The following is a 21,040-nucleotide window of genomic DNA, read 5'->3' as shown; positions in this document are numbered from 1 at the left end:
TGCCCTTCTCTCACTTATGGCCCGCCAACTAGGTAGGCTCAGAAATGTTTTAACACCAGTCTGAACGGCGCGTAACTGCTGCTTCTAGAAACAAAACAAAATGAAAGCCAAAAAGAAAGGATTTTGCACCATCCGTAGAGCTGCCTTAGACACCTGAGAGGGTCCAAGAATATAAGACACCTATATTTTGGAGAGGGTGCTGTCCTCGGGAGGGAATGGGAAAGGGACAGGGAGGTGGCATCCTCCACCAGCTCCACGTACTGGATGATGTCTCCAAGCTCATCGAAGCTCCGGGGCACAAACACTCCGGCCTCCTTCAAAGCCTGGTTTTTGGCTACTGCAGTTTCAGAAGCCTGGTTGGCACAAGCTCCAGCGTGGCCGAACTGTACCTGGAAGGCAAAGGAGAACAGCTTTACCAGGCCCCTTAATCCCCTGAAAGAGAGGACAAAGGCTCCTGGGACCATCGGCACTGATTACAGGCCAGACCCCACTCAGTGCTCTATGTGAATCACTTCAAGCCTCCAGAAGGCTCACTAAATAGGCACGATGGCTGACTCTCATTCACAGATGAGAACCTGAGGCACCAAGCAGTTCAAGAGCTTACTCAAGGTCACACAGCTGGTACACTACAGCCAGGACACCAAGCCTGGCGCCCAACTCCACAAACACCTTCATGTGGCTTCCCGTGGGGCTCTTGTCGGGGTGGGGGGGTGGGGAGACAGAGAATAGCCGTTAGTTTTGAGCAACTGTGAGAAGTTACAAACTGCCAGCCTTAGCTAAGCTGAGCTCACAGGCATGATCTGACTGTCCTGCGCATACTTTGTATAAAGGATGTACCCTTATTAAGCAAAACAGAACACCAGAAGATATCATTAAAAATACAAATGGGACTTCCCTGGTGGCGCAGTGGTTACGAATCCGCCTGCCAATGCAGGGGACACGGGTTTGAGCCCCGGTCCGGGAAGATCCCACAGGCCGCGGAGCAACTGAGCCCGTGAGCCACAACTACTGAGCCTGCGCTCTAGAGCCCGTGCCCGGCAACAGGAGAAGCCACCGCCACGAAGAGTAGCCCCCGCTCGCCGCAACTAGAGAAAGCCCGAACGCAGCAACGAGGACCCAACGCAGCCAAAAATAAGTAAATAAATTAATTAAAAACAACAACAACGGGCTTCCCTGGTGGTGCAGTGGTTGAGAATCTGCCTGCCAATGCAGGGGACATGGGTTCGAGCCCTGGTCTGGGAAGATCCCACATGCTGCGGAGCAACTAACCCCGTGTGCCACAACTACTGAGCCTGCGCGTCTGGAGCCTGTGCTCCGCAACAAGAGAGGCCGCGATAGTGAGAGGCCCGTGCACCGCGATGAAGAGTGGCCCCCGCTTGCCGCAACTGGAGAAAGCCCTCGCACAGAAACGAAGACCCAACACAGCCATAAATAAATAAAGTGCACAATTCAATGGTTTTTAAAAAACAACAAGAACAACAAATTTCCAGCTTCTTTTAAAAAGTCAGATTTTGCACCATTTGGCCTGTATTCCCACTTAGCAACAATCACAGGGAGCCAATTAGCTATTGCCTCCTTCCAGCTGAGCATGAACTAAGATTAAACTATAAAGTCAATAGAATATGGAGGGGTAGTAACTGGTTATGGGGAGCGAGAGGGAAGAGAAAACCAATCGGAAGAGCTAAGTGTTACCTGTGTCTCTGATTAAGCAACAAGGAAAAGGAATTAACCTAATGAAACATGGTATAAAACCCTGATTAGGGCAGGTGTGGTGGGTAATCATAACAATACCTTCCCTGTTTAAATAACACCGTGTCCAGGCACTTTTCTAAGAGCTTTACAAATGTCATCGTTCAGTAGCTACGACTGTTTCCTCTCAATAAGGAAATGGAAGCACAGCCGGGTAAAGTAACTTGCCCGAGGTCACACAGGTAGTATGTGGTAGCACTTGAACCAGGCAATGTGGCCTCTCACTGTGCTCTATACCACGACACATAACAAAAGGGGCTGAAGTGTTGAAAAGGTTAGGAGCCGCTGCTCCAGTTAGCGAGGCTTGAAGACACATGCTTCAAAGTGGGTTCCCAATGCCTTCTTTGTAGGATTTAGTCTGCGTGGGTGGATGGGGTGGGAAGGAGGTTCTGCATTTACATAAACTTAGAGAACACTGTGTCCAAGGAAGTTAAGCAAGTGTAACTCAGATTTCTCAAAGCTAACACTAAAGCTTTTAGAAGGGAGAGAGATGATATCGCATGTTCATAATTTATAGAAGCTTCCCGTTGTTTTTGTTTTGAGGACCACTGCTACAGGACCAGTGATTTGTGAAAATGCCACCTTACCACTGTCCCCTTGTCTCTACTCCCATCCCCCAGTTCTCAGTTCAGTTTCCCCGAGGCACTGAACTGAGGATATTGTGTTGTATACCTATCTCACCTCCTCTATAGGGCAGAAAGCTCTGCAAGGTCATATGACCCGTTCAAGAAATCAAAAAGCACTTATTAGCTGGGCTGTCAAGGTACTATTCTACATTTGTATATCCTTGAAACTACACAAAGTTGTTAAAAAAACGAATCAAAAAGCAAAAGTAAAACACCTTGAGGACCTGCCCTACCCACGGGGCGATGATGAGCACCTGGCCAGAAACAGAAGAGCAGGGTCCTTGCCCTCTTGGAGGTGTCCTCGGCATAGTGGGAGTGGGGAGGTGGGGGGCTCTTGTAAAGCAGAGCTGGTGAAGAGAAACCCTGGAGGGAAGGGAGGAATTATTTTTGGCTGTTGCGGTGGAGGGGAGAGCAGCCGTGAAGAAGGAATCAGGAAGAGCTTCATGGAACAGGTGTGTTGAAGAATGGAAATGAGTATTTGCTAAGACCTGTATGTGGCAGACCTTTACAATTACCTTCTTATGTAAGTCTCGCAACAACCCCGAATCATCCCCTTTTTACAGCTCAGGAAACTGAGGTACGGAGAGGCTAAACGACTTGCCCCAGTCACACAGATCCACCAAGAGCTGATTCTCAAGCCTGTGAGAGTGGAGCTCAGCCCTGGAGGATGGGCAGGATTCTGTGACCCGCTCCCTCCCGTTTCACTTACTTAGAGAACAGATACACATACACAGTTCATAGTTACACCAGATGGATCCTGTGATAAGCATTTATCGCACCCTGCCCCTTCTTAGAGTCAACATAACTTGAACCCTATGTCGACATCTCAAAATCCACCTCATTCTTCTCCTGCCTGGTTTCCAATTACATGGCCGTGCCATGAGGACACAGTCCCCTCCCGACCAGCGTTTAGGGTGTTTCCTTTTCTTGCCATCGCAACACTGCAGTGAGTATCCTTGTACACATACCTTGAAATATTTTTGCACGCAGACCCACAGAGTAAATTTGCAGGAATGGAACTGCTGGTTCAAAAGAGAGGTGCATTTTACAACTGGACAAATACTGCCACTTGGAGGTGGGCAGGACTCTGAAGGGGAAAGGCAAGCAATCCAGGGCGAAAGGATAGGGTGACAGGCTAACTCGAAGAATTGAGGGTTTAAGCGTAGGGATTATCATTGCTGCAGGAATCCTTGATGGCCAAGTTTTGTTTCATATACACACAGCAGAGGTCAAGGCCTTACACTCAGAGCCTGCTCAGCTACTGATGAACTGATGGGTGACAGGTGGTTGTTGCCTCGGTTTCATCCTCACCGGGTGGGCCATCTTCGAGACAGAGGATTGTCTAAGCTGGACTACAGGGGCTGAGGTCTGGCCGATCCCACCCAGCAGGAGTCCGACAGCTCAGAGCTTTTCTATCTAACATCCACTACAGGCTGTACTTACTTCTGCCCCCAGGCACTGTCACAGGCATCCGGTCATGTTAACACATCCAGAGGTTTTCTTCTACAGCCTCTCCCCGCACAGAACGCAGAACTTCCCACCACCGCCCTCCCCAGCTCTGAGCCTAGGGTGTGTCCTCTCCCTCCCAGGCCTCCCTCTCGGTCAGCAAACTCCTCCTTATTCCTTAAGGAGCAGTTCATCTTCTCCATGAAGCCACCTCAACTCCTCCAGGCAGTAAATTGCTCCTACTCTGAGAAGGGACTCAGAGCCTTGTTCTGGCCTTAATCTGGCTATGAGTTTGTCTCTTCCAACTGGATTTTAGCTTCTAGAGAGCAGGGCCCCAGCTGGACCTTGTAGGAACCAAGCAGGTAATAAACGTTTATCGAAGAAACCAGCTGCTTCATAAGATGACCACACGGCTCCCCTCAGACACCCCCTCTCTCGGCCTCCCTGCCCAGCAGGGATCTGTCCCGGCTGTACCTCGGAGGAGAACATGGTGGCACAGGTCCCGATGCACCAGGAGACCACGGGCTTGGTGATGCGGCCCTCCTTGATGCCCCGGCAGATCTTATATTCCTCCGTGCCCCCTATCTGCCAGGGAACAGGGAACAAGAAAAAGCCCCCAAGTCAGTGGAACCCATTCTGAGTTGCACCTAGAGCAGCAATGCAGCAGGAAATCTGTCCCAAATCAGGTAGGGGCCAGGGTCATCAGGTGTCCCGAGTTAGAACTTGGCTAGAAAATGAGGGGACATGGGCTTTGGCCTGGAAGATCGAGATTGGATGCAAGGAAGAATTTTTAAAGGGCAGTGGGTATCCTCGGAGAGTCCCCGGAACTCCCCTTTCCTGATCTAAGGGTATGAGATAATTTAGGACCAGACCTGATCAGGGGCACAAGTAAGAGAGGCTCTTTGACTCCAGCTAGCCACTGCCCACCAGGGACAGACTGGGGCCAGCCAGTGAAAGCTTCTCCTCTGCTGGCACTAAAATATCTTGTGCCACCGAGAGGCAAGAACTTCTCTCCTAGGAACAAACACGGCAGTGTTAACAGTGACAGCCTCTAAGCCCCAGTGTCTAGGGAGTAGGATTACCAGGGACTGTCACTTTCAGTTATAGATAACCAAAATGCATGAATTTTTTAAAAACTAAAATCATCATTACTTTTATAATTAAAAAAATTTTTTTTCCTTTAATAATCAAGTACCCTTTTTTTTTTAAATTGAAGTATAGTTGATTTGCAATGTTGTGTCAATCTCTGCTGTAAAACCATTTTTTAAAAATAACTCACCTCTCCAAGAACCACAATCATTTTGACTCCTGGGGTGTCCTGGTAACGTAACACATGATCCATGAATGTTGAGCCGGGGTACCTGGTGAGAGCAGGGAGGGTGTTCAGGATCAGGAGACTCAGTGAGGTGAGGTGTGTGTACAGGTGTGGGAAGCACACCTGTACTAAGAACACTGCGGGGTTTTTTGTGGGTGTGGATGCCCAGTGAGGGTCCAGAGATGCCTTAGGAATAATGGGGGAGGGGGAGGTAGTAAATGGGGCACAAGGGAAGGGAAGGAAGAGGAATCAGTAAGCCCAGAGAAGTTCATACGGCAGTAAGAGATGCCTCGAGAGCACATGTGGGGTGATTGTAAAATATGTCCACAAGTTCTTTTAAAAAGGTGGAAACTCATGCCTCTCCTCCTGAATTTGGATAGAGTTTAATGATTAGCTTCTAATGAACAAAATATGGAGGAAGTCATTCTGTGACATTGACTTCCAAGGCGGGGTTATAAAAAAAATAGCTTCTGTCCAGCACTCTCCCCTGAATGGCTCGCTCTAGGGGAAGCCAGCCGCCGAGTCTTGAGGACCCTCAGCAGCCTGTGCAGAAGCCCGCAGAGAAGAACCACCTGCCAGCCACGTGGACGGGCCACCTCCAGCGTGCCACATCTGACCACCTCAACAGACAGTCCACCTGCCAGAAGTGCCCAACTGAGCCCTGAATCCTAACGCACAAGAACCATGAGGGTACACGTTTATTGTTGTTTGTAGCCACTTTGTTTTGGGGTGATTTTTTTAAAACACAGCAAAAGGTAATTAATACAACGTTCCAAGCTATATCCTAGGCGATTGCTAGAAGGTCTGTGTATAGGCCAAAATATTCTTTTAAATTTTCTACCGTCACATGAGTTTGCAAAAGAGTTGTTTAAGGCCAAGTAGGCTTAAGATCTACAAGGTCCTTGTAGATCTTCGAGTGCTTCTGATATGCTCAGGAGCATTTAAATCCCAAGAGGACAGTACAACTGGCAGCACTGCCCAGACTCGTCTGACCCAGAGCCTTTTGTCAGGGAGCACCTGGGGACTAGGGGTCCCAAGGCCACCACCCTGAAGACCTCAGCGAGTCCCTTCTCACGCAGTTGCTCCATTTGAAATGACTTGGGAGAGCCAAGAAGACTGACAAGGTGACTCACTCTCCCAACAGCTTTTGGTTTCTGAGCCGAACAGTGGCAGTAGTAACAGCAGTAGTAACAGTAAACAGTAATGGCTAACATTTATTATGGTAATAAGTACCAGGCATTGCTCTAAGACATTACTCAATTGACGACCTACTGATTACTGTTGCTACTAACAAAAATAATGAGGACACTATTTGTGAAATAATAAGAAATATGTATATGTCTCTGCTCCCAGTTCCTGGCACGGAGCTCTGAAAACACGTGTAATCTCCTGAGTGACCAGGGGTGCTAGGAGCATCTTTTGTTCTGATATTTGGTCTTTGACACCGGTTCCTGACACAGCCCTCCTAAAAACTTTGTAATTTCCTTAGTCATGGGGGTGATAGGAGTGTCTTTTGTTCTCATGAGGCAACTCTTGGAGGGCTCCTGCGGTGTGTTCACCAGAGAAGGCAGGGAAGCTCCACGCACCCAACATGCCTTGCCCTATGCACCTCTTCCATCTGGTTATTCCTGAGTTGCATCCTTTTGTAATAACCCGGTAAGCTAGTGAGCAAACTCTTCCTGAGTTCTGTGGGCCCTTCTAGCAAATTATCGAACTTGAGGAGGGGGTCTTGGGAACCTCCGACTTATAGCCGGTGGTCAGAAGTACCAGAGGGCTGGACTTGCGACTGACATATGAAGTTGGGGGCACTCCTGTGGGACTGAGCCCCGAACCTGTGGAACCTGACGCTATGATGCTATCTCGAAGTAGAGTGTGAGAAGTGAACTGAACTGTAGGACCTCCAGCTGGTGTCTGCAGAGAATCAGAGAACTGCTTCGTGTGGGAAAATCTGGCCACATTTGTGGCCAGAAGTGTGAGTACGGTAGTGAGTAACGGAACAGTTTTTCCTTTCACTCTTACTAACTACAACTAGCACTGAGTACTAACTAAGCACCAGGCCCTGTGTTAGTCTCATTTAATCCTCCAACCACCCCAGGAGGTAGGGACTGACTTTACCCGTTTGCTATGTAAGGTTGATGGAGGTCTAGGGAGGGTTGGTAATCTGCCCAGGATTGCCCCCACCCCGCACCCCCCCAAACAGGGAAACTGGGATTTGAACCCCCCGGGGTCTGATTTCAGAATGAGCCCTGCTAAGCACTGCACTCTGCTGCCACCCTCCGGCCACAACTCAGACAACAAACAGAATTACCCCCAAAGCCCAAACACCTTTTAAAACACCTTTCTGTGTTTTTTTCTGTATTTTCTGATCTTATGCTCATGTTGGTCCTGAGACAGAGAAGAGATGCCCCACTTTATGGACTTAAGCAACATCCCTATGTGCCTGGAACTCAGCGGCGGGCGGCGAGCAGAGATAGAGGACCAAGCGCCCTGTCCCTCAGCTGATCACCTGTCCCCGCCGATGGCCACGCCCTCGTAGACGCCATCTGTGGTCCGAGAGATGATATTGTTGAGCTCGTTGGACATGCCGCCTGAACGCGAGACATAGGCCACGCTGCCGGGGCGGTACAGCTTGGAGGCCAGGATGTTGTCCAGCATCCCGCCAGTGTTCCCAATCTTAAAGCACCCGGGCTTGATGCCACCAACCTGCAGGAGCGGAAACCGCGGTCAGGGAGGAGGGCGGGCTGATTGACCATAGAGCTCGGGGGGTGGTCACAGAGCCCGGGATTACCTGCCCAGCCCACCCTGGCCAGCACCTGCATGTCAGGTTTCCTGCTGAGGAAGACTCTCTTCTCCCCATCAAGAGACATCACACAGAAAAAAGGGAGCCTTATTGGTAAAACGTGGCTTACGACTGCAGATTTGGAGGTGTATACTCAGGGTTAGGTCGCCTTTTTTGCTCCAAAAGGGCAACAGCACCCAGTAAAGGTGTCTGATGCAAGTGTACACCTCTGCTCAAGATCACCCTCTACCTCCAAGATGAAAGGTTCCCTTGCTTAGCTCAAAAATCTTACACTTGAGGACATGGGGAGGGGGAATGGTTAAGCTGGGACGAAGTGAGAGAGTGGCATGGACATATATACACTACCAAATGTAAAACAGATAGCTAGTGGGAAGCAGCCGCATAGCACAGGGAGATCAGCTCGGTGTTTTGTGACCACCTAGAGGGGTGGGTTAGGGAGGATGGGAGGGAGATGCAAGAGGGAGGGGATATGGGGATATATGTATACATACAGCTGATTCACTTTGTGATACAGCAGAAACTAACACGCCATTGTAAAGCAATTATACTCCAATAAAGATGTTAAAAAAAAAAATTCTTAGCTTCAGCCAAATTTTTAATGCAACAACTAAGTAAAAACAAACAACAAAAACAAAAAACATTCACGGGGCAATTTTTTCTTATGTAAAGGCCTTTGGGTCAAAAATAAGGTCCCTAGGTAGATTCTTCTTTGGTTTACAGTTGAAAGAATAATCATAGACCATGCAATGGTTGTCTGAGGGTGGACACTTAAAAAAATCTTGTTAGCCCCTCAAAACTGTAAAGGTGATATGGTCTGCGGAGAGAGCCCTTTAAAAATTAACTGGAAACGGACAGGGAATTCCCTTGCGGTCCAGTGGTTAGGACTCAGCACTTCCACTGCCGGGGCCCGGGCTCAACCCCTGGTTGGGGAACCAGGATTCTGTAGGCCGCATGGCGCAGCCGGAAAAAAAAAATTAACTGGAAATGGACAGACTGACTTTCAACAGGTACTCTCTCAATCTTTTCAAACTAGATGGGAGACAGTAGAGTCAGCAATGAGCTTCCTGTGGGCCCAGAAGTGGAAGGGATGCTCACAGTGGCAGGTCCAATGATGGTCACTCCCTTCTGCTCCGCCTTCTTGATCAGCTTCCTCGTGAGGGCCTCGGGGATGCCTTCAGCTATGATGGCGATGGTCCGGATCTAGAGCACGAGGACAGTCCCTTCCCGTTATCATTTCACCACTTGGGATGTCGAGGCAGCGACCACTCCAGAACCCATCTCCCAGGCCCCCTTCCAGGAGTAATGATAACAATATGCACCCCCTTCTTCCCACAGGCCTCTGTTCCTACCCTGATCATTCAACCCTCCCCCCAAAGAGAGGCACCCAAAACTGCGCTCCATTGGTTAACACCAGAGTGAGTCAGTAACCAAGTAGGAACAAATGTTTCTGAAAACTTGCTGTAGTCAAAACTGTTATATTCTCACCTATCCAAAAACTCATGAGACTCAGCCCCACCTGTTTCCCACCTGTCCAGGTGCCGGATCATAAAGCAGCTATCTAGGGCTATCCCTGCTGTGCCCTCTGAGGCTCTGACTATGCATCCCCACAGGACAAAACCTTGATAGAAACAAGCTGCTTCCACACTTGGACCAGAGAGTGGGCTGAGGGAGAAGCCAGAGGGGGTGGTGGGGGGTGGCGGGAAAGATCCAAGGCAAACTTTTTCTATAAAGGGCCAGATAGTGTTTTGGGGTTTGTTGGTCATGTGGTCTTTGTGGTAATGACTAAATTTTGCCTCTGCAGCATAAAAGCAGCCATGGACAATATGTAAATGAGTGAGCATGGCTGTGTTCCAGTAAAACTTTATTTACAACAGGCAGGGGGCTGGGTTTGGCCCTTGCACTGTAGTTCACCAACCTCTCTTCTAAACTAGAAAAGCCGCTCATTTTTAGCAGATGTGTTTTCTTTTTTGCTTCATCTAGATATCAAAACAAGTTTACTCCAGTCACAAACTGAAGTAAGCCAGTCTGGGATCAGACAATAATTTTGAACAGAAAAATCAATATCTTAATCCCTAAGGGCTCTTACAAATCAGTAACAAAAAAGATAAACACCTCAACAGAAAAAAAGGAGGTGAGGCCATGTCATAGAATGCAAATGGCCAATACATATTTTCAGAAGCTCATCTTAGTTAATAATCAAAGATATGCAAATTAAATAGAATGCCTATCATTTTGTCAAGTATATACGTTCTTTACGTCCAAGCGTTCAGTGTTGGCAAGGGTACAGAGAAACAGGCATTCTCAAACTAGTGATGGGAGTTTACATCCCCATTTCTGGACTTTCCTGGAGGGCACCTGGGCAGGATGGATCAAAGGCTTTCAAATCTGCACATTCTGATGCAGCAGTTTGACTTCGAGACATTTACGCTGGGGAAACAAGGATGTATGCTCATCATGAGACTTGAAAAAGCAAAAATGATGTTGCTGGTAAGTATTGCTGTGGAAAGAGTCACTGAAGGATTATAAAACAGATACAGGGTTATTCCATTTGTTCAAACCCAGAAAAAGGTGTGAATAAGGATGTACTCAAAGGTCAGCAACCATATTTCTGGGAAATGAGACTTGAGGTATTTACCCTCTTCTTCTTACTATCAGCATTTAATTCTTTTCTATAATAAATATGTAACAATTTTACAATAAGCAAAAAAAGTGCTTTTAATCCTGTTTTGAAAGCCAGTCTCAGCACAGAGAGGACCTGGTGGAGGAAGACGACCCCGGACTGACTCTTCCCCAGCCCGGGTAAGCAGCCCACCTACCCTTGGTGACTACCTTGCCTCCTGAAGATCAGGTCTCCAACCACTATCCCCCAAATCACTGGCCAGTCCCGAGTCCCAAGGCCTTTGTCGCAGCGGACGCCATTCAGGGTGCCCCTGCCTCCCACCCCAGGGCGCAGTGAGCTACCTGTGCGTGATTCATGGTCTCGATGGTGCTGTCATAGGCCGAGCGCAGGGAGGCAAAGCTGATCAGCACATCCACCTCCGGGTGCTTCTTCATGGCATCAGCCATGTTCTTGAAGACGGGGATCAGGATCTCCTTGTGACCCCAGTAAAACTTCTGTTTGTGGTCCCCGCTGTGAGGAAGGCAGAGGAGGGATCAGGACACTCTTAACCTGCCAGGGCTCGGGAGGGGCTTCACCCGGAAGGCGGAAAGGCAGGGTCTGCCTTCAAAGAGTTTAGTCTGTGGGGGAAAAAGATCCCCCAGGAACATCGACCGCCCACGTCTGGGGTGGGCAGATGCTTCTCGGGCAAAGGGGACAATCCAGGGCTCGCCCAGCTCTGTGCTGCTGCTGGAGGAGATGGGATGAGGACATCCCGCTCGGCGCCCGCATCCAGCCTCCCTGCCGTGCACGACTCACGTGAAAGGGTAGACCATGGCAGCCACCGAGGGCTCGTCGCGGGAGCAGACGTAGTCAAAGTCCAGCATGCCCTGCACGGCCCGGGTCTGCATGCCCCACACGATGGCCTTGGTATGGCGGCTGAAGAGGGTGGCGCTCTTTCCTGGGGGGCAGAGACACAGCGAGTACACCCAGAACACACCCCCCCGGGGGCTGCCTGCCAGACCCCTCCACGCCCCACGTCCCGCGAGGGCGACGCGTCAAAACTGCAAAGGAATGTCAAGAAGACGGAACTCTGAGAACCTGGGGGGAAGAGGCGCCTAGATTTCTTCTGGAAAGAGGTGGCAGAGAGCGCAAAATGAACTGAGAGGACCTGCCTGGCTGGCAAAGGGCTCAGCAGTGAACAGACAGCAGAATTCCTACAGGACCTGCTCAACTTCACAGGAAAGGTTTGTATATGCAAATGAGGGCTTGATCAATTATTTTTAAAGTCACCAGAAAAAAATGTTAAGCTCTCCCAATTTGGGTGACCGAAAGACTTTTTTTTTTTTAACTTTTTTTTTTTCAGGGGGCGTGGGCATGCGGGATCTTAGTTCCCCAAGCAGGGATTGAACCTGTGCCCCCTGCAGTGGAAGCATGGAGTCGTTTTGTTTTGTTTTTGTTTAATTTAATTTTATTTGTTATACACCAGGTTCTTATTAGTTATCTATTTTATACATATTAGTGTATACATGTCAATCCCAATCTCCCAATTCATCCCACCACCACCCCCCCACCACTTTCCCCCCTTGGTGTCCATACGTTTGTTCTCTACATCTATGTCTCTATTTCTGCCCTGCAAACTGGTTCATCTGTACCATTTTTCTAGGTTCCACATATATGCGTTAATATACGATATTTGTTTTTCTCTTTCTGACTTAGGAAGCATGGAGTCTTAACTACTGGACCACGAGGGAAGTCCCTTGGACTTTTTAAAATTAAAGTATAGTTGATTTACAATGTTGTATTAATTTCTGCTGTACAGCAAAGTGGCTCAGTTATACATATATATATTCTTTTGTATATTCTCTTCCACTATGGTTTATAAAAGGACACTGAATATAGTTCTCTGTGCTATGCAGTAGGACCTTGTTGTCTACCACAAGACTTCAAACGGCTCCCCAACAATCCTTATCACCTGTGAATTTGGACATAAGCCAGCTCGGGACAGGATTTGAATCCTCTTGATTCTAGGTCAGCGTAGGTCCAATGAAGAGGTCTGCTGTAGCCTTATCCTAACTGAGCTTCCACCTGACCTTCTCCCCACAGCCTCCTCCCAGGTGGCTCTTTCCTGCTCAGAACAATGCTCTTGGACAGGCCGGCAGGAAAGGGGCGGAAAGGGGCGTCAGGAAAGGGGTGAGGGGAACAACAAGAGCTGGCGGAAGTGCATTTCTGAGCTGTCACCCCAGACAGGCAGGTCACTTGACCCTCCTGCTTTCTGCTGGAGAAAAGTAGCCCACAGGGAAGGTTCTCAGCTCCCCCAAGGAAAATAATGCAGAGAACTCAGGGGCATTGGTATTAATTAACCTACTGTACTAGCACAGGTTGGCTAAAAGAGACCAGTCTCCCAAGGCATGTAAGATTCTCATCCCTACGCAGGCTTGCCTCTTTCATCACAGCCATAAGCTTCTCACGACAGAAGGCTCCTGATGGTGCAAACACCCGGGATTTACCATGCCCTGGACCCATCTGGGTTCCAACAAGACATGAGATCACAGAACAAGGGAGACCACCTAATCCAGTTCCCTCACTTTCCAGCCCCAGAAAACTGAAGGCCAGAGTTGCCAAATGACGAAGATTGTAGGTCATCTAGCATCAGAGCCAGGATTCTGTCCTAACCTGAGATGCAGCTCAACTGTGCAACTGAGGAGGGATATAAAGCCAGCACCGCCCCACCACTCCCCATCCTCGGGGAACCCACACCCCCAAGAGTCAGCATGAGCGCATGTGCACATACACCCGTCTGTCCACCCGAGAGGCTACAGAAATCAGGACAGGCCTGGAATCTCTACGAACCCACCCGCACTTCCAGCTCGAAAGGGGGCAGAACTGGAGCTCTCAGAGCACAGAGAAGGCAAAGCTGAAGGTGGCGATCCTCAGCCCAGCGGCAGCACAGATGGAGGCCCCAGAGAGAACCTGTGCTCCGGGGCTAAGCCCCCACCAGGCGCCTCCACTGGCTCTGCTGTCCTGGCCCAATCTACCCTCCCTTCCTGATCCACCGCCCTCCTTCCTCTCCCACGTCTCAGCACCGCTCAGGACAGTAAGTCTAAACCCCACCTCCACCCTCCACAGCCAAGAGCTCTCTCACTGAGAGTCTGCCCCCATTCCTTCTGTCCTTCTGCGCAGGGCTCAGCCTCAGGTCTGGTCTTTTAGGTAACAGTGGATGCTGCCAGAGGTAGGGGAGGAAGGGCTACTTGACCTTGCCTAGTTACCCCTTTCCTCTTCTTAGCAAGGAGTCAGAGGTCATCATTACGAAACCCCCCTTCACCAGAAACTCCCCTTCCCCAGAGCGGGGGATCTCTCACAGCTGTCAATGTCAAAAAGGTAAATGGAGGCCCTGACACTTTGAACTGATTCACCTATTCACCTCAATGAACCTATTCACCTCGGTCAATAGATGAACGTGTACAGTGTGTGTGAACACACACAGAAAATGTCCCTGCTAAACAGTGACCTCACACACCAGACAAAGCCCAGCCCCTCCGCCAGATTTACTGCACACCCTTCCGGGTCTCTCTCTCTCCTTCTCCATTCTGTCTTCCACCCAAATCCCAGAGAAATCTGAACTTGTCCCTGGTGCTGGGAGTCTGGGATGAAGTCGGCGGTGGTGAGGCTGAGGTGGGAAAAGAAAACGAGGACATCACGGGATGTAGATGAAAATCAGGTGGTCAGTGGCTCCCCTCCTGGCCCGCTGGCTCTGCCACTCCCCCTTCAGTTTCCATGGCTCCCTCTTTCCCCGGAGGACCCTCCCTCCTCGGCTCCACCCCACTCTCCAAGGCTGTGGGCCTGGCTCTTGCCCCTCCTGCGCTCTCCACCCCCTCCCACGTAGGGAGTCACAGCCCCACGGCAAGGAGAGCGGGGGTGTGAAATAAGCAGGGGTGGGAAAGAAGGGAGAGCGAAGACTAGGACTTGGGGCAGGCCACACCAAGGCAGGGACAGAAAGTATACCAGACAACACTGCAACCCACCGGGGACGGGGAGACAAAGCACACCGTAAGACTGTAACCCGCTAACAAGCCACACGCGGAGCTGGGGGCATCCTACCTTGCGGGGATCTTGGACCTGGGACTGAATCTGTCAAAGAAAATGACCAAGGCAACTGAGTGACCCGCTGATGGCTGGAGGCTTTGGAGGGAGTGGGTGGGAACAGGGAGGGGTCCATGGACAAGCCTTGCAGGGCTGCTGCACTCACCGTCTCTTGTCTATTCACAACAGACAGGAGCAAGGCCAACAGAAGAGAGACCCCCAATCAGCAGAGTGGAGGCAAGAAGGGGAGAAGGACCACAGAGCGCAGAGAGGAGCAAAAGCACCAAGGCTTGGAGGGTGTGCTGAACACCAAAGGCCCAGGCCCTCCAGAGGGACAGAGGGCCCGGTCCCACCCTCTTAACCTGTTTTGTCCCCATGAAGCACAATGAGATGATTAGGCCGAGGGATTGGACCTGTCATTCTGTGCTGTGGACAAAGCTGCCGGTTTGGGGACTGCAGGGCGGCAGCTTCCAATATTGAGTGCCTGGAGCCAGAGTCACTATTTCACAAGATGCCTTAAGCACGCTCTGTCCGTCCCAGGAAGAGGCCGCACAGGCCATGTCAGCCCAGTGGTAACTAACACAGGTTACCTAGTGCTGGTCGCAAGGGCTGGCTGGCAGGGATCATGTCTCTGATGAATCACAGGAGGGACAGACGAGCAGGCAAAGCACAGACGGGCTGGTAGACAGTGTGTGCCCTGGCGGTGGGCTCACCGGAAGGGAATGTCCTGGTAAGAGCCCCAGGATGGTTGGGGGCGTGGGTGTGGGAGTTCTCTGCCGTTCTGAGCTTCGGGCTCCTGCCGTCCACTCAGGAAGAGAGTCTGAGGGACCCTGCCCCCACCTGGTATTTCTGTAACCCTGTCTCCTCCGCAGCCTCCCTGCCCAGCTCACACACCCCACAGAAAGGGGCGGAGGGGAAGACAATGGGGAGTGGGGTGACCCAGGCGCAGCGTGGGCCCTCTGCACCAGGAGAGCCCACGGGGAAGGCTCCAGCCACCACTTCCTCGTGTCTGTTCCCATCCCACGCACCATGCCCAAAAGCAAAGCCCAAACCGCTTTCCATCCACCTCTGCTGACCCAGCGGGGCCCAGGAAGGGAAGGGGGACAGGAGAGTCCTGAAACTGCAGGGAGTTACCTAGTGGCATGGCGGGCTTGGCCTTCTTTGCAGGTGCCACCTCATCCGCCCTGGACTCAGAAAAAGACGCCGTCCTGCTGGGGGCTGGAGTCTGGGGGGACAAGGAGAGAGAAACAGTCGCAGGGAACAGCTGGGAAAAAAGCTACTGGTCATTAAGGCCCCAAAGAACTCAGGTAACAAGAACTATGCACAGCTCTGTTCTCTACAAGCTGCTTCCAAAAGAACTATTTAACAACCCTCTGAGACAGAAATTAGTATTGTCCCCAAGCTACAGGTGAGCAAACTGAGGCTCTTGGCGATACCCACCAAGGTTCCTCCCTTGAACTCAGGTCAGATTAAAAAATCCCTGGTCTTTCCATTACACTACCTTGATAGGGCAGAAAAAACTGGCAGAGACACAGAAACCAACCACATACTACCTTCTCCCCATACCTCCCCAATGCCCCCAAAAAGCTGGGGACTGTGCCCAGGATGGGATGGGATATGAGGGGCAACAAAGATGATTCTGCAGGCTTTACGGCAGAGGAAGACTGGCACCTACCGACGTGCTCCCGCTGGCGTTGAGGAGGAAGTTTGCAGTGTGGGCCGCTGTGGGCGGCTGATTGGGGATGGGCCGATGGCCCAGGGCCATGCCCACAATGGCCGTCATGTGAGTCTCAGTGCCAAAGACATGGATGGGGATCCCAGTGGTCTTCCCTGTGAGGGACGGAAAAGCATCCATGGTTCAAGTCTCCTAATAAGTGCCTTGCAAGGAAGGCCACATGACTCTGGCAAGGCCCCTTTAGAGCCCGCCCGATGTCTGGCGCTTTCTGTGCAAGACCAATTATCCCAGAAGTTGGTGGTCATTATCTTCACCACCAAACAAAACTTTGTAAAGGTTACCTGCCAATAAGAGCAAGAAACAGCTTCACAGACACTCTCCAGTGACCACAGGCATCATGAGAGCCTGCGCTCCTCCCGTTGCCCGGCTCTCCAACCCCCTCCAGATTTGTCGCCTGTGGCCACCACACTGCAGCCACCCAGGCCCAGCCTCTGTTCCTGAACAGCCGGGCTCCTTTCCCCAGGGCTCTGGCCCTGTTCCTTCCTCTGCATGGAGCTGTCACCTGGCTGTCACTCAGCTCAGCTCAAGTGCCACCTCCTGGGAAAGGCCTTCCCTGACCTCGACAATCGCTCCCCTCCACACCTCCCTGCCTGTAGATCCCCACGAAACAGACTCTTGTTCCAGCCGCTGTTTACTTGTTCATTGTCCCATGAGTTTAACGTCCCAGGCATGACTGAGTAACGTTCACTGTGCTGTTCCGAGGGCTACGTGCATGGCAGGTCCACGGTTTTAGGTGAAAACTAGGACTTGGTACCACTTCAAGTGATCTAGGTGGGTTAGTGTTTGCCATGGATAGCAGATTTGGGAAAACGGGAAGGTGGAAAGGTTCTGTCTCTCCAGTTAGAGGGCGTGATCTCCGAGCAGGAGTGTCTCATATCCTCCTCACCCTGACCCCCCCGCCCCACACATAACTGCTCTTAATGACGGGGCTGCGCTTCACTCAAGACCAAAGCTGCTGGTTCTATCAGGTCAACTCAGGGAGACCCAATCTTAGTCCTCCCTGATGTGACGTGGTGCCCAAGTTCTTGACGGCTCTGAGTCTGAGGTCTCAGGAGCCTGCAGGAGACGCCCAAAATGCAGAAGGAAGAAAGGAAACCAAAATGGACCCACACCCTCTCTGCCCTCAGCTCAGCGAGGGGCAACTCCCTTCGGTTCTATCAATTACCGGACCCCTCCCTCCATCCAGGCCACCAGCGGTCGGGGCCTGGACACTTACCACTGTCTCCCTCCCTCGCCCCCCAGTCCAGGCCACCACTCTGCCCTGGAGGCTGCCACAGCCTCCTAGGTGGTCCCCCTGCTTCGACCTGGTTGCCCTCTGGTCTTGTCTCCACCCAGCAGCTGAAACAACTTTCTCAAACCTAAGTCAAATGGTGTCACTCCTCAACTCAGTCTTCCAGCAGCTGCCAGGGTCACAGCCAAGTGCCCACGGGACCTGTTCTAGCCCCGCGCATATCTGCTCCCTTGGCCTCTCTGTCTCCATCCCCGGACTCCCTGCCTTCGCTCTCCCGACCCCAGTCCCTCAGCCCTCCCAGCTGGTCCTACCCCAGGGCCTTGGGACTTGCCCTTTCCTCGGCAGACAGTCGCCACTGACTGCTCCCTCCTCCAGGTCTCTGCTCAAATGCCACCTTTCTGGTCAAGCGTTCTCCGATTGCCTCATTTAAAACTGCCCTGTCCCCTCCCACAGATGCTAGATGAACAGACGTCCCCCCTTCCCCCTGCTCGTCTTCCTTCATGCCGCCTGATGCTGCGGCCACTGTCCTCAACTGCACGAGGGCTTGCTGCCCGTCATCTGTCGCGTGTGGCTGTGACCCCAGGGTTCAGCACGGGGCCCGGCACACAGCAGGCCTTCCACAATTATTTGCTAAACGAACAGCTGAATGGAAATGCCTTCCTGCCCATTCTGAATTTAGGTTTCGGTCAGGTGCTCTGTGTCGGGAGGGCACAGAACAGCAGCAGAGGCAAGCTGCACCTCCAGGGGCGGGAGGGAGGGCACGGAGGCACTGGAAGACTGACTCTTTCAGGAATCCCGAGGAGGCATGACACTCAGGGTGGGAGAGACAGAAAAGGTTCCCCATCTTACCGACTTCTCCCATCACCCGTAAGCCCTCCTGGTAGTTGGGGCCACCTCTTCGGACAAAGATCGTGACCTCATGCTCCTTCAGGGGGCCCTGGTAATCTCGAATCGCTCTCACGATGCCCTGGAAGCAGCAAGGGACAACAGACATGTGACTAGAATGAACGCAGCCATAAAGCAAGCATTTATAACCATGGGAAACAAATGTCCCAGGGTGTAGATGACAAGGGCTGCTGGGAGTTCCCTGGTGGTCCAGTGGTTAGGATTCAGCGCCTTCACTGCCGCGGCCCAGGTTCAATCCCTGGTCGAGGAACTGAGATTCCACAAGCCACGCGGCACAGCCAGAAACAAAACAAAACGAGAAAACCAGGGTGGCTTCTCACAAAGCACAGCAGGCCCTGGCACTCAAGAATTTTACACGTATTGCACACACAAGCAACCCAAAGGCCCAGGACAAGCAACCACTGTTCATGGTGCTGAGGTGAGAACATGGGGCACCCAGCAGTGACACCCCTCGATGCGCGGGGTGCTGGGCCTCCAACGCCAGTGGGGCTTTGCTGGTCTCTCTTATCCCATCTGTAGTCGTTCTTGTTCTCTTATTGCAATTTTGGGGGAAACTCTATACCGAGGTCCTATGCAAGAGTTGTCAGGGTGATCAGGACATAGTCTACTTAAATGTCAAAGTCCTACAAAAGCTTCTTCAAGTGATTTGGGGGAAAAGCATTGCAATGGGTGTCAACTTTGGTAACGTGGAAGCAGGTACAGGTGTGGACCAGTTTTGTCTCTCCAGATGGAAGGCAAGTTTGCTGAGTCTAAGTTCTGTCGTTCATGGCATTTCATGGGAAACTCTACACACAGTTCCTGCTCCAGACGTAACCGCCCTTATCGACGGCACTGCCTTTATTACAGGCTGCTCGGAAGTTAAAACAAAGCTGTTGATTCACCTGTGTCAGATTTGTTTGTTGAATCAGGTCCAATTAGGGACCTGTTTTAGGCAGGACTGGCGAGGCCTGGTCCCCTCCTGGTCCCCTACTTCTCGAGAGCTCAGACTTTCAAGACTGACATTTATTTATGCATTATTTTCAAAGTTTATGTGGAACTACCAGATGGAAGACACTCTTTTGAAGGGCTTCAGTGAGCACCTGACAGGATGGGATAAGTGGCCTCCTGAGGCGGCCACCTTGAAGGGGAGGAGTCTCGAGACACGTTAGCTGTCATGCTTCTTGACTGGCAGTCACACTTTCTTTAAACTGGGGCCCACGCCCCTGACCTGTGCACAGGGACCCAGGCTGACGGGCCTCTGGCTGGATGAGCAGAAGCCCCAGGGCATCAGAGACTTCCTCATGCCAACCTTTTGGAGAAGGGGCAGATGATTGGGAAACAAAACACTAGGAGGTGCAGAGAACCCAGAATCTTTCAATGGAGTGTTGGAAATGAGATCAGTCAAGCCAGTTTTTGAAGAATTGGTCGTGAAAGGGGGGAAGGCAGAAATTCCCCTTCTCCCCACACTTCAGATGGGAGAATTATGGCCCAGTGAGGGTTAGCTGCTTGCCCAGAAACACACAGGTTCGGATCCAGATCCATCCCAGTGTCTTGTGCATCCCTAGGTCAAAAGCCCCTCCCCGGGGCTTCCCTGGTGGCGCAGTGGTTGAGAATCTGCCTGCCAATGCAGGGGACACGGGTTCGAGCCCTGGTCTGGGAGGATCCCACATGCCGCGGAGCAACTGGGCCCGTGAGCCACAACTACTGAGCCTGCGCGTCTGGAGCCTGTGCTCCTCAATAAGAAAGGCCGCGACAGTGAGAGGCCCGCGCACCGCGATGAAGAGTGGCCCCCACTTGCCGCAACTAGAGAAAGCCCTCGCACAGAAACGAAGACCCAACACAGCCAAAAAATAAATGAATAAATAAATAAATAAATTTATAAAAAAAAAAAAAAAAGCCCCTCCCCGGACTGGGTAATTCATGGGAACCTGCTTCTGTCTCGAACCTACTTGCCCAGAAACTTCCCTTCCCTGCTCCCAACCCACCCACATTCCCCTGCAGCTGGTTACCTTGAATGTGGCGGCCACATTGGTGAAGTTGGCGATGCTGCCTCCGATAATGAGGATCTTGCCTGGGTTTGGAGCAAGAGAAGTCAAAAAAGGGTTAGAAAGGTAGACTTGGGCGTCATACCAGAAATCCAACTGAGGGAGTGCTCTCTCCCGAGTGAGCGTCCCCCAGCTGTTAGGAGATACCAGTGCAGAGGCTGGGGGAGCAAGCTGGTCTCTCCTGATGCCCGTTCAGTGTCATCAGCTCAACTCTCCATAACCTATGTCACCAAGCAGGTGGTTAATCCAAGCCCAGAAAAATCTCAATTTTTTTTTCTGGCTGCACCGCACAGCTTGTGGGATCCTACTTCCTGACCAGGGATCAAAGCCGGGCCCTTGGCATTGAGAGTGCGGAGTCCCAACCACTGGACCGCCAGGGAATTCTCGAACCCACAGAATCTCTACATCATTCCTAGCTGGCATCTAGAAACCCAGCTTGGTTTTTGGATACCCCTGGTGGGAATCTCTATCTGGCTCAAGGGAAGGGGAATTGGTATCTGTAGTCCCAAAACACAGGACAGGTGATATA

At 51.4% G+C, this 21,040-nt stretch overlaps 1 protein-coding gene across 4 annotated transcripts in view; it reads right to left on the bottom strand.

Annotated features, from left to right (window-relative positions):
* ACLY (ATP citrate lyase) overlaps positions 1-21,040 on the bottom strand; it is a 42,855-nt gene that overhangs the window by 8,640 nt on the left and 13,175 nt on the right. Inside the window, exons 10-22 of one of the 4 annotated variants that reach the window (XM_061176533.1) lie at positions 20,476-20,537; positions 18,431-18,548; positions 16,291-16,445; positions 15,750-15,840; positions 14,634-14,663; positions 14,092-14,202; positions 11,352-11,493; positions 10,898-11,066; positions 9,032-9,136; positions 7,643-7,839; positions 5,101-5,182; positions 4,296-4,406; positions 262-389 (exon numbers count right to left, since the gene is read on the bottom strand). In XM_061176533.1, the coding sequence (XP_061032516.1) occupies positions 262-389; positions 4,296-4,406; positions 5,101-5,182; positions 7,643-7,839; positions 9,032-9,136; positions 10,898-11,066; positions 11,352-11,493; positions 14,092-14,202; positions 14,634-14,663; positions 15,750-15,840; positions 16,291-16,445; positions 18,431-18,548; positions 20,476-20,537 (1,501 nt within the window). The remainder of the gene's footprint in view (positions 1-261; positions 390-4,295; positions 4,407-5,100; positions 5,183-7,642; positions 7,840-9,031; positions 9,137-10,897; positions 11,067-11,351; positions 11,494-14,091; positions 14,203-14,633; positions 14,664-15,749; positions 15,841-16,290; positions 16,446-18,430; positions 18,549-20,475; positions 20,538-21,040) is intronic. The other 3 variants (XM_061176535.1, XM_061176534.1, XM_061176536.1) reach the window with 3 other exon arrangements.

The sequence above is a fragment of the Eubalaena glacialis genome, chromosome 19 (assembly GCF_028564815.1).
Source record: "Eubalaena glacialis isolate mEubGla1 chromosome 19, mEubGla1.1.hap2.+ XY, whole genome shotgun sequence".
NCBI lineage: Eukaryota > Metazoa > Chordata > Mammalia > Artiodactyla > Balaenidae > Eubalaena > Eubalaena glacialis.
The sequence above is the reverse complement of the archived record's forward strand: the minus strand, read 5'-3'. Positions and strand labels throughout refer to the sequence as shown.